Source organism: Salvelinus sp. IW2-2015, linkage group LG26, assembly GCF_002910315.2.
Source record: "Salvelinus sp. IW2-2015 linkage group LG26, ASM291031v2, whole genome shotgun sequence".
Taxonomy (NCBI): Eukaryota; Metazoa; Chordata; class Actinopteri; order Salmoniformes; family Salmonidae; genus Salvelinus; species Salvelinus sp. IW2-2015.
This window is the reverse complement of record NC_036866.1, coordinates 20,851,090-20,868,036: the sequence shown is the minus strand read 5'-3', so window position 1 is coordinate 20,868,036 and position 16,947 is coordinate 20,851,090. Positions and strand designations below refer to the sequence as shown.

The window sequence follows — 16,947 nt, the reverse complement described above, 5'->3', positions numbered from 1 at the left end:
CCTATCAGAAGCTTCTCAAGCCATGACATAATTTTCTAGAATTTTCCATGCTGTTTAAAGGCACAGTCAACTTAGTGTATGTAAACTTCTGACCCACTGGAATTGTGATACAGTGAAATAATCTGTCTGTAAACAATTGTTGGGAAAACGACTTGTGTCATGCACAAAGTAGATGTCCTAACCGACTTGCTAAAACTATAGTTTGTTAACAAGACATTTATGGAGTGGTTGAAAAACGAGTTTTAATTACTCCAACCTAAGTGGATGTAAACTTCTGACTTCAACAGTAGGTGCCAGGCACACAGGTTTGAGTGTGTCAAGAACTGTTTTTTCACGCTCAACAGTTTCCCGTGTGTATCAAGAACGGTCCACCTCCCAAAGGACATCAAGCCAACTTGACACAACTGTGGGAAGCATTGGACTCAACATGGGCCAGCATCCCTGTGGAATGCTTTCGACACCTTGTAGAGTCCATTCCCTGAAGAATTAAGACTGTTCTGAGGGCAAAGGGGGTGCAACTCAATATTAGGTGTTCCTAATGTTTTGTAAACTCAGTATTCCAACTATATAACTAGAATAATCATTATATTTTCATGATTCCAACAGTTTCCCCCAAGTGTTTTGATCTAAATCATAATAGGCCTAGATTTATTTTGCCCATATCATGCAGCCCTACTTGGAAATTTAAAAAAATGAGTGCAGGTAATGTACAAATTTATGAAAATGCAAAAAATGATTGATTGAAGTTGGATGGAACAGTAAAAAACAATCAGAATGGAGAAAGACCAATTAAAATAATCTATAATATATGTTTTGCCAGCCTAGTGTCATGCACCACTTATAAATCATATTTAGAACTTGTTTTATTCAAAAAATATAAAATACTGTTATACTGTCAAATGMAAAACATATCTTGATATGATATTTTGGCCATACCGCCCAGCCCTACTACCACCCCGCAAAGATATGAGAGTTTTTCCTACATTTGTGAGGAGATTACAGTTACCATTTCTTACAGAAATAATACAAAATAWTTTTTTACAATTAGAAACTAATCACATACATTAAATACGATAATTTGATGATAGGCCTCTTTTTGGTTAAATACTCCACCCCTGCCTCTTTCCCACATGCAAACAAGAGCGCTTGTACAATGCTAACTTTTATTTTTTTACAATTTGCATTGTCATTGCATACATAGAATAAATGTTTTGTTTCATTGTGACTTTTGTCCAGTTCTACCCATATACAACATTGCCATTGCAAAGCTATAGACAATGATGCATTATGACCATGGATTTATTTTGTTACAGCAGATGATTCCTCAAAAAACAAACATATGTTGATAAGTCTGCAATCCTGACAACCATTATGTATATTTCGAACATCCGATCTTTACCAGTGCAAATTAATTAAAAAATATATATACAATAGCAGTTGAATGAAAGTATCACTCCTAGCAAATCAGAGACACTCATATTTCAGTAATAAAGAAAACACTGATAAAAAATAATTCTAAATGAATACTGCTAAATCTAGTACAAAGATCATTCTTAGTGCAATTTGATTTAAACGCCACCATATATTTTCCTCTTGTAGTTATAGCTACAGGTGTCACTTACCATGATGCAGCCTATGATACATTTACTTTATACATTCCAGTGGTCATTGATGTATTTGCACCCTTGTGAATTCTCACAACTGTAATATTGCACAGTATAGTATTATCAGTTCAAAAGGAAGATTGGCAAGACCTGGGCTATTTTCCATGTGGATGTGTCCTCCACAGTCAAAGGAAGTGCATTGATGTTTCTTCAGATTCTAATGGATTCCAAGAAATCCCATATTATCTGAGGAATATTGGAATATGTCAGCAGCTGCCTCCAACAAACACAGCTCAGTTTTCAGTCATGTCTTTTTACAAGGTTTTGAAAACCACTAAAATTGTGGTGTGACAACAGCTGTTAGGCGGCCAGGTCTACTGATCTTTTTTTTTATTTTTAGCATTTGGATAATGTGTGAAGTTCTCACATTGGTAGACAGTTCTTGATGCAGGTGACATTTTAAAGCAACTTGTGTCTTCCATTGATGTGTCCGACCAGTTTGATGTCTAACAAAATCATATGAACCTGCTCAGATCATTGAGAAAGAGGGTGGGGGTTATTGCACCCATCTCCTACATCATCATTCCATGTCCGCACCCTCTGGAGTTTGTATAAAATCGATATAATCCCAATGTGGGATTTGGCCTGTCTCTGAAACAAATGGAGGCTCTAGAGAGGCTCTTTGTCTGTCCTGAAATCAAACCTTACTTTCCCCCTAACCACCACTAAAATCAATGGAAGGACAGAATGTTTATCTATAATAAATCATCTTATACTAGTCAGAAAAGTTTAAAAGAGGGATGTGGTAGAAAGCTAGATGGATGGAAGAATAAAGACACTTAAATAGATAGACATGGATTTAGTGACACTAGAACATCTCTTTCCTCTCTGTTTAGAGAGTCTACATGTTGATCTTACCCTCTCTGTTAGCGAGTCTACATGTTGATCTTACCCTCTCTGTTTAGCGAGTCACATGTTGATCTTATCCTCTCTGTTTTAGCGAGTCTACATGTTGATCTTATCCTCTCTGTTTAGAGAGTCTACATGTTGATCTTATCCTCTCTGTTTAGCGAGTCTACATGTTGATCTTATCCTCTCTGTTTAGCGAGTCTACATGTTGATCTTATCCTCTCTGTTTAGCGAGTCTACATGTTGATCTTACCCTCTCTGTTTAGAGAGTCTACATGTTGATCTTATCCTCTCTGTTTAGCGAGTCTACATGTTGATCTTATCCTCTCTGTTTAGAGAGTCTACATGTTGATCTTACCCTCTCTGTTTAGCGAGTCTACATGTTGATCTTACTCTCTCGTTTAGCGAGTCTACATGTTGATCTTATCCTCTCTGTTTAGCGAGTCTACATGTTGATCTTATCCTCTCTGTTTAGGAGTCTACATGTTGATCTTATCCTCTCTGTTTAGCGAGTCTACATGTTGATCTTATCCTCTCTGTTTAGCGAGTCTACATGTTGATCTTATCCTCTCTGTTTAGAGAGTCTACATGTTGATCTTATCCTCTCTGTTTAGAGAGTCTACATGTTGATCTTATCCTCTCTGTTTAGCGAGTCTACATGTTGATCTTATCCTCTCTGTTTAGCGAGTCTACATGTTGATCTTATCCTCTCTGTTTAGCGAGTCTACATGTTGATCTTATCCTCTCTGTTTAGCAAGTCTACATGTTGATCTTATCCTCTCTGTTTAGCAGTCTACATGTTGATCTTATCCTCTCTGTTTAGCAAGTCTACATGTTGATCTTATCCTTCTCTGTTTAGAGAGTCTACATGTTGATCTTATCCTCTCTGTTAGAGAGTCTACATGTTGATCTTATCCTCTCTGTTTAGCGAGTCTACATGTTGATCTTATCCTCTCTGTTAGCGAGTCCTACATGTTGATCTTATCCTCTCTGTTTAGAGGTCTACATGTTATCTTATCCTCTCTGTTTAGCAAGTTACATGTTGATCTTATCCTCTCTGTTTAGCAAGTCTACTGTTGATCTTATCCTCTCTGTTTAGCAGTCTACATGTTGATCTTATCCTCTCTGTTTAGAGAGTCTACATGTTGATCTTATCCTCTCTGTTTAGCGGTCTACATGTTGATCTTATCCTCTCTGTTTAGCGAGTCTACATGTTGATCTTATCCTCTCTGTTTAGGAGTCTACATGTTGATCTTATCCTCTCTGTTTAGCGGTCTACATGTTGATCTTTCCTCTCTGTTTAGCGAGTCTACATGTTGATCTTATCCTCTCTGTTTTAGAGAGTCTACATGTTGATCTTATCCTCTCTGTTTAGCGAGTCTACATGTTGATCTTATCCTCTCTGTTTAGAGAGTCTACAGTGTTGATCTTATCCTCTCTGTTTTAGCGAGTCTACATGTTGATCTTATCCTCTCTGTTTAGCGAGTTCAGATGAAGTTGGGTCATCTACCTATTGTTCTAATTTTACTAATGCATGCATTATATTATACACAGCCTAGTAGTCATCATAGACAACTTGATGAAAATCAAAGTTACTCTTGTGCACAGGAAAAGCACTGAGTGTTTCAAGAGAAATATATAGATTGTGATTAAGAATAAATACTGATACAAATTGTGCAAAAAAGCAATGTATGGTGTCTTCATTGTTTTTTCAAATGGGAATTCTATCATCAAATATTTCCTAGACTTCTCACATTAAAACATACAGAAGAGAAGTAACACTATTTCTGTTATCTTATGAATATCATTTTTAAATACAAATATAGTATTTGTCATGAGAATATTTTTATACAACCAAATATGCTATTTTGGAAAAAAATCTGCTCCACAAGCAGAAACTCTCACACAGAGACTAAAGTGCTTACAAACCAGGGCCACCGTGGTATGATGCAACTTTTCATACTACCGTTGGCATGATGGCAGAGAATATTGGAACTTCGTAATAGTGCCGGTTATACTCCAAACTCCACTTTTGTACTCGGAATTGATCCTTGAAATGTCAACTGGTCGGTTGGTCTTTTATGAATTAAGATCCCTCAGTCAGGCTTTCTGACTGTAGATCAGTCCAGCTTTAGGAGAGAAGCCATTGCTTATGTTAGGATGTCCTGCAGGTCAGCCTTTGAAGTGACAACTGCCAGGGTCCCCACCAGTAAAACTGTTGAACATCAGTGAAAGAAGTCTGAATAATTCCAAATAGATTCAACTCTGGTTCTCTGAAAAGCTATACAGTGCTTCTGAAAACTCCCCAGAACGGACATCCTAGTGGATGGAAGATAGGCCCACAGAGCTCTGAGTGACAAGAATCCCTCCTGCTCTGGTCACATTGGGTCAGGTAGGCTGGATCTAAAACATGGCGACAGGGGATGGAACAAATCTGAGAGCCTTGAGGAATGTCTTGTTTTCTGGCCTGAAAAGGACATGCAAAAGAAAGAAAAGTCTATATTTGCTGTTATTGTTACACATGGACTGAGCTGTCCATAGAATCGTCATTCAACTATGCACAAATCCAGTAAGAGATATGGCTGTGTGTATTTGTATTTATTAAGGATCCCTATCAGCTGTTGCCAAGGCAGCAGCTACTCTTTCTGGGGTCCAGCAACATTAAGGCAGTTATATACAATTTAAAATATTACATGACATTACATTTCATAACACTTTTCACAACACATTAAGTGTCTTCCCTCAGTCCACTACTCCACTATCACATGTCTACAATACAAAATCCATGTCTACGTGTGTGTAGTGTGCATGTCTTATCATGTGAATGTGTGTCTGTGCCTTTGTGTGTGTCTCTTCACAGTCCCCACTGATCCATAAGGTGTATTTTGATCATTTTTTAAAATCATATTCTACTGCTTGCAGCAGTTACCTGATGTGGAATAGAGTTCCATGTAGCCATGGCTCTATGTAGTACTGTGGGCCTGTTCTTGACTTGGGGATTGTGAAGAGACCTTTGGTGGCATGTCTTGTAGGATATGGATGGGTGTCTGAGCTGTGTGCTAGTTGTTTAAACAGACACCTCAGTGCATTAAGCATGTCAACACTTCTTACAAAAACAAGTAGTGATGAAGTCAATCTCTCCTCCACTTTGAGCCATGAGAGATTAACATGGATATTATTAATGTTATCTCGCTGTGTACATGTTCTGAGCCTATTGTAATTTCCTGAGGTCCCTCTTTGTGGCACCTGACCACACTACTGAACAGTAGTCCAGGTGCGACAAAACTAGGGCCTGTTGGACTTGCCTGCTTATGGACAGACTTCTCCCCATTTTAGCTACTGTTGTATCAAGATGTTTTGACCATGACAGTTTACAATCCAGGGTTACTKTAAGCAGTTTAGTCACTTTAACTTGCTCAATTTTCCCATTATTTATTACAAGATTTAGTTGAGGTTTAGGGTTTAGTGAATGATTTGTCCCAAATACAATGCTTTAGTTTTGGAAATATTTAGGACTAACTTATTCCTTGCCACCCATTCTGAAAAGAACTGCAGCTCTCTTAATTMTTGCAGTAATTTCAGTCGCTGTAGTAGCTGACGTGTATAGTGTTGAGTCAACCGCATACATAGACACACTGGCTTTACTCTACTAGCTTTACTTTACTGGCATGTCATTAGTAAAGACTGAAAAAAGTAAGGGGCCTAGACAGCTGCCCTGGGGAATGTTGGAGAGGCTTCCATTAAAGAAAACCCTCCGTGTTCTGTTAGACAGGTAACTCTTTATCCACAATATAGCAGGGGGTGTAAAGCCATAACACGTACGTTTTTCCATCAGCAGACTAGGATCGATAATGTCAAAAGCCGCACTAAAGTCTAACAAAATAGCTCCCACAATCTTTTTATCATCAATTTCTCTCAGCCAATCAGTCATTTGTGTAAGTGCCGTGCTTGTTGAATGTCCTTCCATATAAGCGTGCTGAAAGTCTGTTATCGATTTGTTTACAGTAAAATATCATTGTATCTGGTCAAAACAAATCTAAAAGTTTACTAAGGGTTGGTGAAAGGCTGATTGGTCAGCTATTTGAGCCAGTAAAGGGGGCTTTACTATTCTTTTGTAACGGAATTACACACACTTTCTAGTAGGCTTAAATGGACTATATGGCAAATAGGAGTGGCAAAATCGTCTGCTATTATCATCAGTAATTTTCCATCCAAGTTGTCAGACCTCGGTGGCATGTCATTGTTCATAGACAACAATAATTTTTCGACATCTTCCACACTCACTTTAAGGAATTCAAAATTACAATGTTTGTCTTTCATAATTTGATCAGTTATACTTGGATGTGTAGTGTCAGCATTTGTTGCTGGCATGTCATCACTAAGTTTACTAATCTTGCCAATTAAAAAAATCATTAAAGTAATTGGCAATATTAGTGGGTTTTGTGATGAATGAGCCATCTGATTAAATGAATGATGTAGCTGAGTGTGTGCCATATATATACTTTACCTGCCTTTGTCAGGACAAGCATGTGCCAGCGGATCTGTCAAGCCATCACTGTTCCTCACAACCAGCGTTGGGGTAAGCCTCTGCCTCCTGACTCTGAAACATGTACTGGAACACAGCAACACAGAGTGGGATACACCTGAAGATAACACTGACCAGTACTTTCAATCAACTGCAGAGATGCTACCTGCACAGCACACACTGATTAATCTACCCAAGAAGTAAGAAGGCATATTGTTGACACATTTTTCGACCATTACCTGTCCTTGTCTGACTAAAGCCATAGAAATGTATGGCTGACAAGTAACTGACAACTTGCGCCGACTTTACTGGCGGGTTGATTTCACTTAATATAACTAGACTTTAAGACAATATATGGAGAGCTAATTCAAACACCATAAACACATTCTACTCACTGATTTCAGGTTGGAATCCATATCAGTAAAGTTCCACTCACTCAAGGGCAGGTTGAAATTGAATGGCTGTAAAGACAGAACAGCATCATATCAATCTGAGCTGCTGTGAACACTGTCTGACTCACTCCTACCTAGTGAAGAGAAACTAGAGATCTTCAAATGGGAGGTAGTATATCTGTTCCTGCAGTCATTTTGTGTCCCATGCCTTTGTGACACAGTCCTGGAACAAACTCTGTGTCTGCCAAGTTTTGGAGGGTATTACTCACATCCATGACAGCTGTGGTGGGCTCCACACTCTGCTGGTGGGTCCTCAGGAGAAGCTGCAGGTCCTCCAGACTCATGTCCACATTCTCTTCAGCATCAGGTACCTCAGGCCTACAACACACATCATCATATCACACTACTAAGGCTTCACTGGAAAACAATACATTCATATGTAATTATAAAAAAGTATGTAAAACGTATTTTTGAGCTTGGAAAACTGATGGACATGTTTGTTTGTTTGTTCGTGTGTGTGTCTCTACCTCTCCAGAGCAGGTCTCTTGAGCCTCCTGTCTGCTCCAGACCCTCGGCCCTCCAGGACGGATTGTACCATGGCAACAGGGAGGACGGGGGGTTCAGAACACACCTCACAGGAGCCCAGTGGGACCCCCTCCCCCCGGCCTCGCACCCCTGGGCTCCCTGGCTCCTCTTTGATCAGCATCATACACTTATCCCTGGGTGGGGGCAGAAACACAGCAGTCTTATGTTTTTATTTATTTGATTTATTTAAACTTTATTTAACCAGGTAGGCTAGTTGAGAACAAGTTCTCATTTACAACTGCGACCTGGCCAAGATAAAGCACAGCAGTTCGACACATACAACAACACAGAGTTACACATGGAATAAACAAACATACAGTAAATAATACAGTAGAAAAAGAGAAATCTATATACAGTGAGTGCAAATGAGGTAAGATAAGTGAGGTAAGCCAATAAATAGGCCATGGTGGCGAAGTAATTAGAATATAGCAAGTAGACACTGGAATGGTAGATGTGCAGAATATGTATGTGCAAGTAGAGATACTGGGGTGCAAAGGAGCAAGATAAGTAAATAAATACAGTATGGGGATGAGGTAGTTGGATGGGCTGTTTACAGATGGGCTATGCACAGGTGCAGTGATCTGTGAGCTGCTCTGACAGCTGGTGCTTAAAGCTAGTGAGGGAGATATGGGTCTCCAGCTTCAGTGATTTTTGCAGTTCGTTCCAGTCATTGGCAGCAGAGAACTGGAAGGAAAGGCGGCCAAAGAGGAATTGGCTTTGAGGGTGACCAGTGAGATATACCTGCTGGAGTGCGTGCTACGGGTGGGTGCTGCTATGGTGACCAGTGAACTGAGATAAGGCGGGTCTTTTCTAGCAGAGACTTGTAGATAACCTGTAGCCAGTGGGTTTGGCGACGAGTATGAAGCGAGGGCCAGCCAACAAGAGCATACAGGTCACAGTGGTGGGTAATATATGGGGCTTTGGTGACAAAACGGATGGCACTGTGATAGACTGCATCCAATTTGTTGAGTAGAGTGTTGGAGGTTATTTTATAGATGACATCACCGAAGTCATGGATCGGTAGGATGGTCAGTTTTACGAGGGTATGTTTGGTAGCATGAGTGAAGGATGCTTTGTTGCGAAATAGGAAGCCGATTCTAGATTTAATTTTGGATTGGAGATGCTTAATGTGAGTCTGGAAGGAGAGTTTACAGTCTAGCCAGATACCTAGGTATTTGTAGTTGTCCACATATTCTAAGTCAGAACCGTCCAGATTAGTGATGCTAGACCGGCGGGCAGGTGCGGGCAGCGATCTGTTGAAGAGCATGCATTTAGTTTTACTTGCATTTAAGAGCAGTTGGAGGCCACGGAAGGAGAGTTGTATGGCATTGAAGCTTGTCTGGAGGTTAGTTAACACAGTGTCCAAAGAAGGGCCAGAAGTATACAGAATGYTGTCGTCTGCGTAGAGGMGGATCAGAGAATCACCAGCAGCGAGAGCYACATCATTGAWYTATACAGAGAAYAGAGTCGGCCCGAGAATTGAACCCTGTGGCACCCCCATAGAGACTGCAAGAGGTCCGGACAACAGGCCCTCCGATTTGAACTCTATCAGAGAAGTAGTTGGTGAACCAGGCGAGGCAATCATTTGACAATCCAAGGCTGCCAATAAGAATGTGGTGATTGACAGAGTCGAAAGCCTTGGCCAGGTCGATGAATATGGCTGCACAGTAACGTCTCTTATCGATGGCGGTTATGATATCGTTTTGGACCTTGAGAGTGGCTGAAGTGCACCCATGACCAGCTCTGAAACCAGATTGCATAGCGGAGAAGGTACGGTTGAATTCGAAATGGTCGGTAATCTGTTTGTTGACTTGGCTTTCGAAGACCTTAGAAAGGCAGGGTAGGATAGATATAGGTCTGTAGCAATTTGGGTCTAGAGTGTCTCCCCCTTTGAAGAGGGGGATGACCGCGGCAGCTTTCCAATCTTTGGGAATCTCAGACGATACGAAAGAGAGAGCCAGGTGGAAAGCATGGCCAGCCGTAGAAAAATGCTTATTGAAATTCTCAATTATAGTGGATTTATCGGTGGTAACAGTGTTTCCTAGCCTCAGAGCAGTGGGCAGCTGGGAGGAGGTGCTCTTATTCTCCATGGACTTTACATTGTCCCAGAACTTTTTTGAGTTTGTGCTACAAGATGCAAATTTCTGCTCGAAAAAGCTAGCCTTAGCTTTCCTAACTGCCTGTGTATATTTGTTCCTAACTTCCCTGAAAAGTTGCATATCACGGGGGCTATTCGATGCCAATGCAGAACGCCACAGGATGTTTTTGTGCTGGTCAAGGGCAGTCAAGTCTGGAGAGAACCAAGGGCTATATCTGTTCCTGGTTCTAAATTTTTTGAATGGGGCATGCTTATTTAAGATGGTGAGGAAGGCACTTTTAAAGAATGACCAGGCATCCTCTACTGACTGGATGAGGTCAATAACCTTCCAGGATACCTGGGGCAGGTCGATTAGGAAGGCCTGCTCACTGAAGTATTTTAGGGAGCGTTTGATAGTGAGGGGTGGTCGTTTGACCGCAGACCCGTTACGGATGCAGGCAATGAGGCAGTGATCGCTGAGATCTTGGTTGAAAACAGTAGAGGCTTATATCAGTCCTGCTGAAAAAGGCTTCTCAACAACAGATTTCTTCCAATCTCGACTACATACTGGATTTTGATGCTTTGGAAGCCACTACAGGATAAAATGTGTCTTTGCTTTTGTTCTTTGACACTTACCTTGTCTCCTCTGTTTGCATTTGCATGTTGCTGGGTTGTGACATTTCAGTAACGTCTGATATGATTGGTCCTCCTGTCATTGCACTATTGGAGCAAGAGGCTGTTTCTGTGGATGGCTGTGGAGAAGGAACAGTAAAATAGTTTAATTAAAGGTTTGTGAAGCTCATAGCCTGACAGTCACTATGCAGTTAAAAATATATATATTTTTATATGATAGTCATGATGTCCCAATGCTGGAAACTATAAACACAGTACATCTAGCACCATACTTTGTAAAAATAGTGTAATGGTGAAAGGTAGAGTGGGTTCATACCGACTGGATATAGAACGGTTCATGGAATGGCTCCATTTGGTGGTTATGGCTGAACTTGGAGGCTGGGGGCGTGGTTGAGCCATCGTCCAACATAAGGGGACTAGGAGGGCCAAGCATCACCATGATGGGGAATATAGAGAAATCAATAGTGAATCAATGGAAGTACTTTCTTCTCTTCTGCAATGAAATGCCTTGGAACTGTTAACTCATAATTTATAGAATGAGAGCCTTAGACAGCTGTGTCTGCATAGCCTTACTGGATGAGAGCCGAGGATAAGGGGAAGTAACTGTAACCCTTCTGATGGATTGGAAGGGTGAGTCGAGACAGCAGTGGTAGTTTTGAGAAACTACATTTTTAATAAAGCTACGCTTGTATCGAACATGTAGGCCTTAAAACACTGAAATACACACTTGCTTTTTGACAACAGAGAAAAGTTTTGAATTACATTATGTCATTGACTTTTCTGATAATTTTATTTTATTCATCTTATATCAACCACTGCTGTTTCTATTTTGCAAAGGCAGTGTGCACATAATGTAATATCTCTATCAGCAATATATCTAAAAAAGGTGCTCTCTAGAACCTAGAAGGGTTCTTCGGCTGTCCCCACAGGAGAACCCTTTAAAGAACCCTTTTTGGTTCCAGGTAGAACTCTTTTGGGTTCCATGTAGAATACTTTCCAAACAGGGTTCTACCTGGAACCAAAAAGGGTTATCCTATGGCAGTGGTCATCAACCTTTTCTGAGTCAAGATCACTTCCTGAGTCAAAATGCAAGCTGAGATCTACCACTCTGATTTTTTATTAACATGACTTAAAAAATGTAAGCTTATGCAACAATAACCAATTAAAAACAGTACTGTAGCAATGAGGTTTGTGCAGTAAGCTATAGGCCCAATACATTATCACCGCATACTGGCTTTGCTTGAATTTACCTGCTAATGCATTGTTCGGGACATTTAAAAATATATATATATTTCAAAATTTGAGGTAGGTTATATGATCACAACGGTAATAGATCCATTGTTGTATTACTTTTGAGGCACAGCTGAGTGAGCATACATTTAAATAATTAGCTTTTTATTTTACTGGGCTGATGGTGCCTGCATCTGATGGTCAGTCTCAGCAGAGGGAGAGAGCAGCAGACTGAGGGTCGGTCTCTCAACATCCCTCCGCTCTCCCTTTCCTGCACACTGAACAAAAAGGGACACCGTCTTCCAGCTGATGGCGAAACTCGATTCGCACCGCATTATTTCTGCCTCATGCACAAATTCATGTTGTTACACATATGAACAGAGGAAGTGAAATATTCCTCGATATTAAAAAAGACCCAAGCCGCTAATAATAATAACAACGCAAGCCTATCGATACACTTTCCTACTTATTCATTACTGCTGCACTGCTTGTTGTAGCGCTGAGTGGAAATAGGAAGAACGCGCATTTTATGGGTTATAAAAGTGTTTAATACAAAGTGTTGACAGTGCTGAGTGAGAACTTAAACATGAACTCACTCATAAAAACAGCAGCTCTTTGCTGTATTCGTTGACAGTCTCTGTCTTGTCATGGTTTTAAACGTTTTGAAATCGTTTTGAAATTTTGCTGAAGCTTTCTTTTATGCCTGCTACGTCACTGCAGACTCTGTCATCTGAGCAATCTGATTGGCCAGGTTAGGCATAGTGCACTTGATTTCCTCTCCAGGCCCACCGGGAAGGCAGAGTTTGTACCTTCAGGCACATAAAATGGCAACAGTTTGCCTATCTGGCGCGCAGGACAGCTGAATTGGCTGCACCTACCACAAACAGCCCGAGACTAATAAAAAAAAAAATAGGAACACAAGGCTTTATCGTTGGGTTTTTTACAGAAATGTTTGGCGATCGACTAGAAATGCCTTGGAGATCGACAAGTCGATCGACCGGTTGGCGACCACTGTCCTATGGGGACAGCCGAATAACCCTTTTGAAACCCTTTTTTCTAAGAGTGTTCCATTACTAACCACCAACAGTGGGGCACAATGTCAGCATAAATTGCATTGTAGAAGCCAGCTATGGCACAGTGTTATGAATGTTATTGGAAACGGTATAAACAGATCTGAAAATGTCCAGTTAAAGTGATGTCAGTTCTAAATCTTTTGGCGGTATGAATGTGACAGATGAAATGAGGGAAAATATGAGTGTTTTATGTCACTGTCCCTTGTTCTTTGACTTTGACCGATTTGTTCACACGGGTCACACAAGCTGATGGTGCATTTCCCATAGAGGGTAGAGGGTCATGCGCCCTGGTTCAGTGGGGTGGTGTGGGTGTGAGAGGATGGGAGGGATGGGTGAGGGATTGTGTGTGTGTGTGTGAGGGGCTTAGGGCTCAGTAGGTCTGATTCAGCATTCAGCTCCATTCATCCAAGCTGGGATTGTGTTGCGCGTCAGCTGACCACATACAGCTGAGTTGGCCATTCCCACTGCTGTGTTTGTGTGTTTGTGTGACTATTGTCGATGTGTTAGTATGGTGTGTTAACGAGTGTATGTACATACAAGTGTGTGTGTGTGTGTGTGTGTTTTTGAGTGCATGTATTGTGAATCTTAGCCTTTGTGTGTGTCGAGGACAATGTACTCACAGCTTTCTCTTCATTCCTACAGTGCTGGGTGTGTTTGACTGCATCTGGCTGAAAAGGAACTGAATCAGCTATAAAGGAGCAAAAAACAGAGAATGATTCAGCACCAAAGTAACACACTCTGACTCCCCATTTTCCCTCTCTTTTCCTCTCTCTCTAATTCACACACACTGTATAGTCATGTTAACTGAGAATTTCTCACCTTATTCATGGCTTTCTGCTGCTGGGTGTGGTTCTGTCTCAGTGAGACCACCTCTCTCCACAGCACCTCATTCTGCCTGGAGGAGTAAGACAGACCACTGTGGCATTCACCAGTTTACTATCACCCCTTCACTCACCACCCCGCACGTCCCACGTGTGTGATCTATATGTGTGATTACTGGGCGATGCTCTGATTTCAGCCTGTTCACCCTGATGTGTCCTATCTGAGGGTTCAGCCAGATGTCACCACCACTGATTCCAGATCAGATAGAGACACGTGACAAGACCACCTGTTCTGCTACCTGACACATGCACCACCTGACCAGCACACCTGATGCTATTATAGGGCGCAACAGGTGAGCAGCTGAATGTCAGGTGAGCAGCTGAATGTTCTCTTAAACCAATGTAGACAATAGACCTAACCATTGGAACATATAATGAGGCCAGGGACAATGCATGGGCTACTGAGGATGGACTATGAGTCTGTTACATACAGTATGGCTTAGTATGGTTAGTAATACATTTTGTCCCAGTTCAGTGGCCTTAAACCACATTTTTTATAGCATTACACCAACTACAGTACTGATTATAGTAATTGTATTAATTTAGCAAATTGTTGTTGTAATTATGATTGATGCCATGTATCAGCACATATTGCTACTTACTGTTTCATATCTTGCATCTGACACTCCATGTTCTCTTGTTGGCTGCGCAGTACCTGTACTTCATACAGCAGCTTACTCAAGTCCTCCTGCCGTACTTTAGTCTCTTCACTCTTCACGATGGAGACCTAAACACACAGACAAACAGACACAGATGTCTCACTATGTGTACTTTGTTGGTGTGTGTGTGTGTGTGTGTGTGTTTTTTATTTCCTAGGTTTCTGTCTCACCTTCCTCTTGATGTGCTCCAGCAGGTGTTCGTGGCCTTGCAGGAAGTAGAGGTGCTGAAACTCTGTGTCGTCTCTCTCTGGCTTCACCAGACCACTCTGCTCTATGTTCACCACCTTCCTGAAGCCATCTGTACATCAGCCCAGAGGTTTGCGGCACACAGCAACACACACACACAAACACACATGCACACACACACACCTCAAGAGGCACAAACACACATCCAGAGGCACAAACACTCAAATACATAAATTAATGCATAGCCTACCTACACATAAACAATACAAAAGTCACTCCTACACAATTGACTTCTAAATACTGCTAAATATCTGACAGGGTATGTCTCTATTCTCTAGAGCTGAGGAGAGGTACTCACACATGTTGAGCTGACGAACAAAGCTGGCCATGTTGTTATGTTTGAAGTATTTTGGCAGGACCTCTTTGGCAAACCTGCCCTGGTCGAACACATGGAAGCTGGTCCCAGTCTGAGGGACATAACCAAAATAGGGGTTTGTGTTTAAGTTCTATGAAACACTGGTTAGACATTGACTACCTCAATTCAACATTCAGGGCCAGTTTCCCAGACAAGTTAAAGGGACCAAAATGCAGTTTCAATGGAGATTCTTCATTGAGCATGCTTTTTAGTCCAGGACTAGGCTGTCCGGGAAACCAGCCCAATGTCAAAAACATATAATGCTCAGTTCTATAAATCCTGTGAAGGTTGATCAAGTAGGAAGTGTATTTTTTGCTTTATACCAATAAGTCCATATAACATCTGTTCTGAGAAATGTGTATATCCTAGTTAATTTTTTACAGGCTACCTGGATTAAAACAGAACAGGGGAAGCTTTGCCACTTACATTCAAAATATATATATTCTAAGTTCTAAGAATTCTAAGTGCTAAAATGAAGGTTGAGGGAAAAAACGATGTACCAGAAAACTGTACCCATATCTCTTAGACACTAAATCAATGCGAAGCTTATGGACTTTTGTCATTTCATCATAGTCCAATAGCACATTCTTTAAGTGTTAAACAGGTTGGCTACATGATTTTGAAAATGTTGTTAAAGTCAATATTTCTATCCCCATATGTGTCCAGTAAGCAAAAATCAGTTAATGAACATGATGAAGTCATGATTCTCTCAAAGATGGTTACTCACTTACATTTTGAGGACTCTGTAAGCCAGATTGTGGAGGCTTGGGCATAACAGTAACACAAACAGGTACAAAGATAAAGATGTCAAGGGTTGCTTAGTATGTGGTCTCATTCACCACTTCTTACACTGTGAAGATGTGTGATACAATACTGATATGATCGATACTAATCATACTTTTTGACGATACCCTTAGTTTATAAAGGGAACAACACTGGAAGACATTTACTCGGTTACCCTCCAGATCTATCTAATACTGCCAATGAATGCGAGGCACATGTTTTGGGTTAACCAAAGGTTTAAACACATCCACTTTTCAGTCAACCCGAGTATAAACAGTCATGATATCCAATTAATTTGATAGTCAAACATAGAACTTGTCTATTACTCATAGTTCTATCTTGCCACTGCACCTAACCATTACTTATCTTCTCATTCTTGTAATTTATATCAAACACATTAAATGTATTCAACAGTATGAAAGACCTCTGACTCTCTTTAACCAACTTAACCAATCAGAAGTCAGTGCTTCAGGTACTCACAGCACTCCAGCAGATGAGGTGGTTGGTGTCCGGGTCCTCGACCAGGGTCCACAGTTTGGTGAGGAAGGCAGGCACATTACTGGCATAACCTCCATCCACACCAATAGAGCCAGGAGATTCCTGCATGGCTGCGCTTCAGTTGGAGCAAGGCGGTGTTATTAAGAATATGTGTAAGAGTGTGTATGTGCACAGGTCCTACTCCATCTTTGAGCTGCTTTGCTGCTGACTCTCTCTGGACCAGTCATACGGCCATATCAGGCCCTGTCATCCCTACAGGCCATCGTCAGCACAAACCTGCCCCTGCAGCATCACCATAGCCCTCCAACACAACAAAAGACCCCACTGGAAAACAATACAGGCCATCACAAAGCCTAGAATAATAGCACACTGTCATGCCAGACAATACGATACAGCACAGGAGCGCTGGTGAATACGTGTGTGTGGGTGTGTATACTGAGACTCCTCAATTACTTATCTTCACAGATCATAGACAAACACATAAATATCATATAACA

The 16,947-nt window shown here is 41.1% G+C and overlaps 1 protein-coding gene across 5 annotated transcripts; it reads right to left on the bottom strand.

Annotated features, from left to right (window-relative positions):
* Positions 1-4,198: 4,198 nt before the first annotated feature.
* On the bottom strand, positions 4,199-16,684 carry LOC111952131 (heat shock factor protein 4-like). 5 transcript variants are annotated; one of them, XM_023970642.1, is made up of 14 exons: positions 16,433-16,684; positions 15,901-15,933; positions 15,113-15,221; positions 14,739-14,866; positions 14,512-14,636; positions 13,848-13,944; positions 13,649-13,716; positions 11,042-11,141; positions 10,729-10,844; positions 7,958-8,149; positions 7,700-7,808; positions 7,434-7,499; positions 7,021-7,125; positions 4,199-4,980 (listed from the first exon to the last, which is right to left on the bottom strand). In XM_023970642.1, exons 1-13 carry the CDS (start codon positions 16,556-16,558, stop codon positions 7,066-7,068), a joined length of 1,329 nt encoding a protein of 442 aa, XP_023826410.1. In that variant the 5' UTR covers positions 16,559-16,684; the 3' UTR covers positions 4,199-4,980; positions 7,021-7,065. The 5 variants fall into 5 exon arrangements, with proteins under 5 accessions (XP_023826410.1, XP_023826412.1, XP_023826413.1 ...); XM_023970644.1 differs by having other exon boundaries at positions 7,025-7,125; XM_023970645.1 differs by having other exon boundaries at positions 13,848-13,923; positions 16,433-16,683.
* Positions 16,685-16,947: the final 263 nt, after the last annotated feature.

Bases quoted from the DNA above. Each gene is read 5' to 3' on its own strand.
- LOC111952131 (XM_023970642.1), bottom strand. From the start codon at position 16,558: ATGCAGGAATCTCCTGGCTCTATTGGTGTGGATGGAGGTTATGCCAGT. The intron at 13,717-13,847 runs GTGAGAAATTCT...GCTCCTTTATAG, and splicing joins AGCAGAAAGCCATGAATAAG to CTGATTCAGTTCCTTTTCAG. The intron at 7,500-7,699 runs GTGAGTAATACC...CTGTCTTTACAG, and splicing joins CCACCACAGCTGTCATGGAT to CCATTCAATTTCAACCTGCC.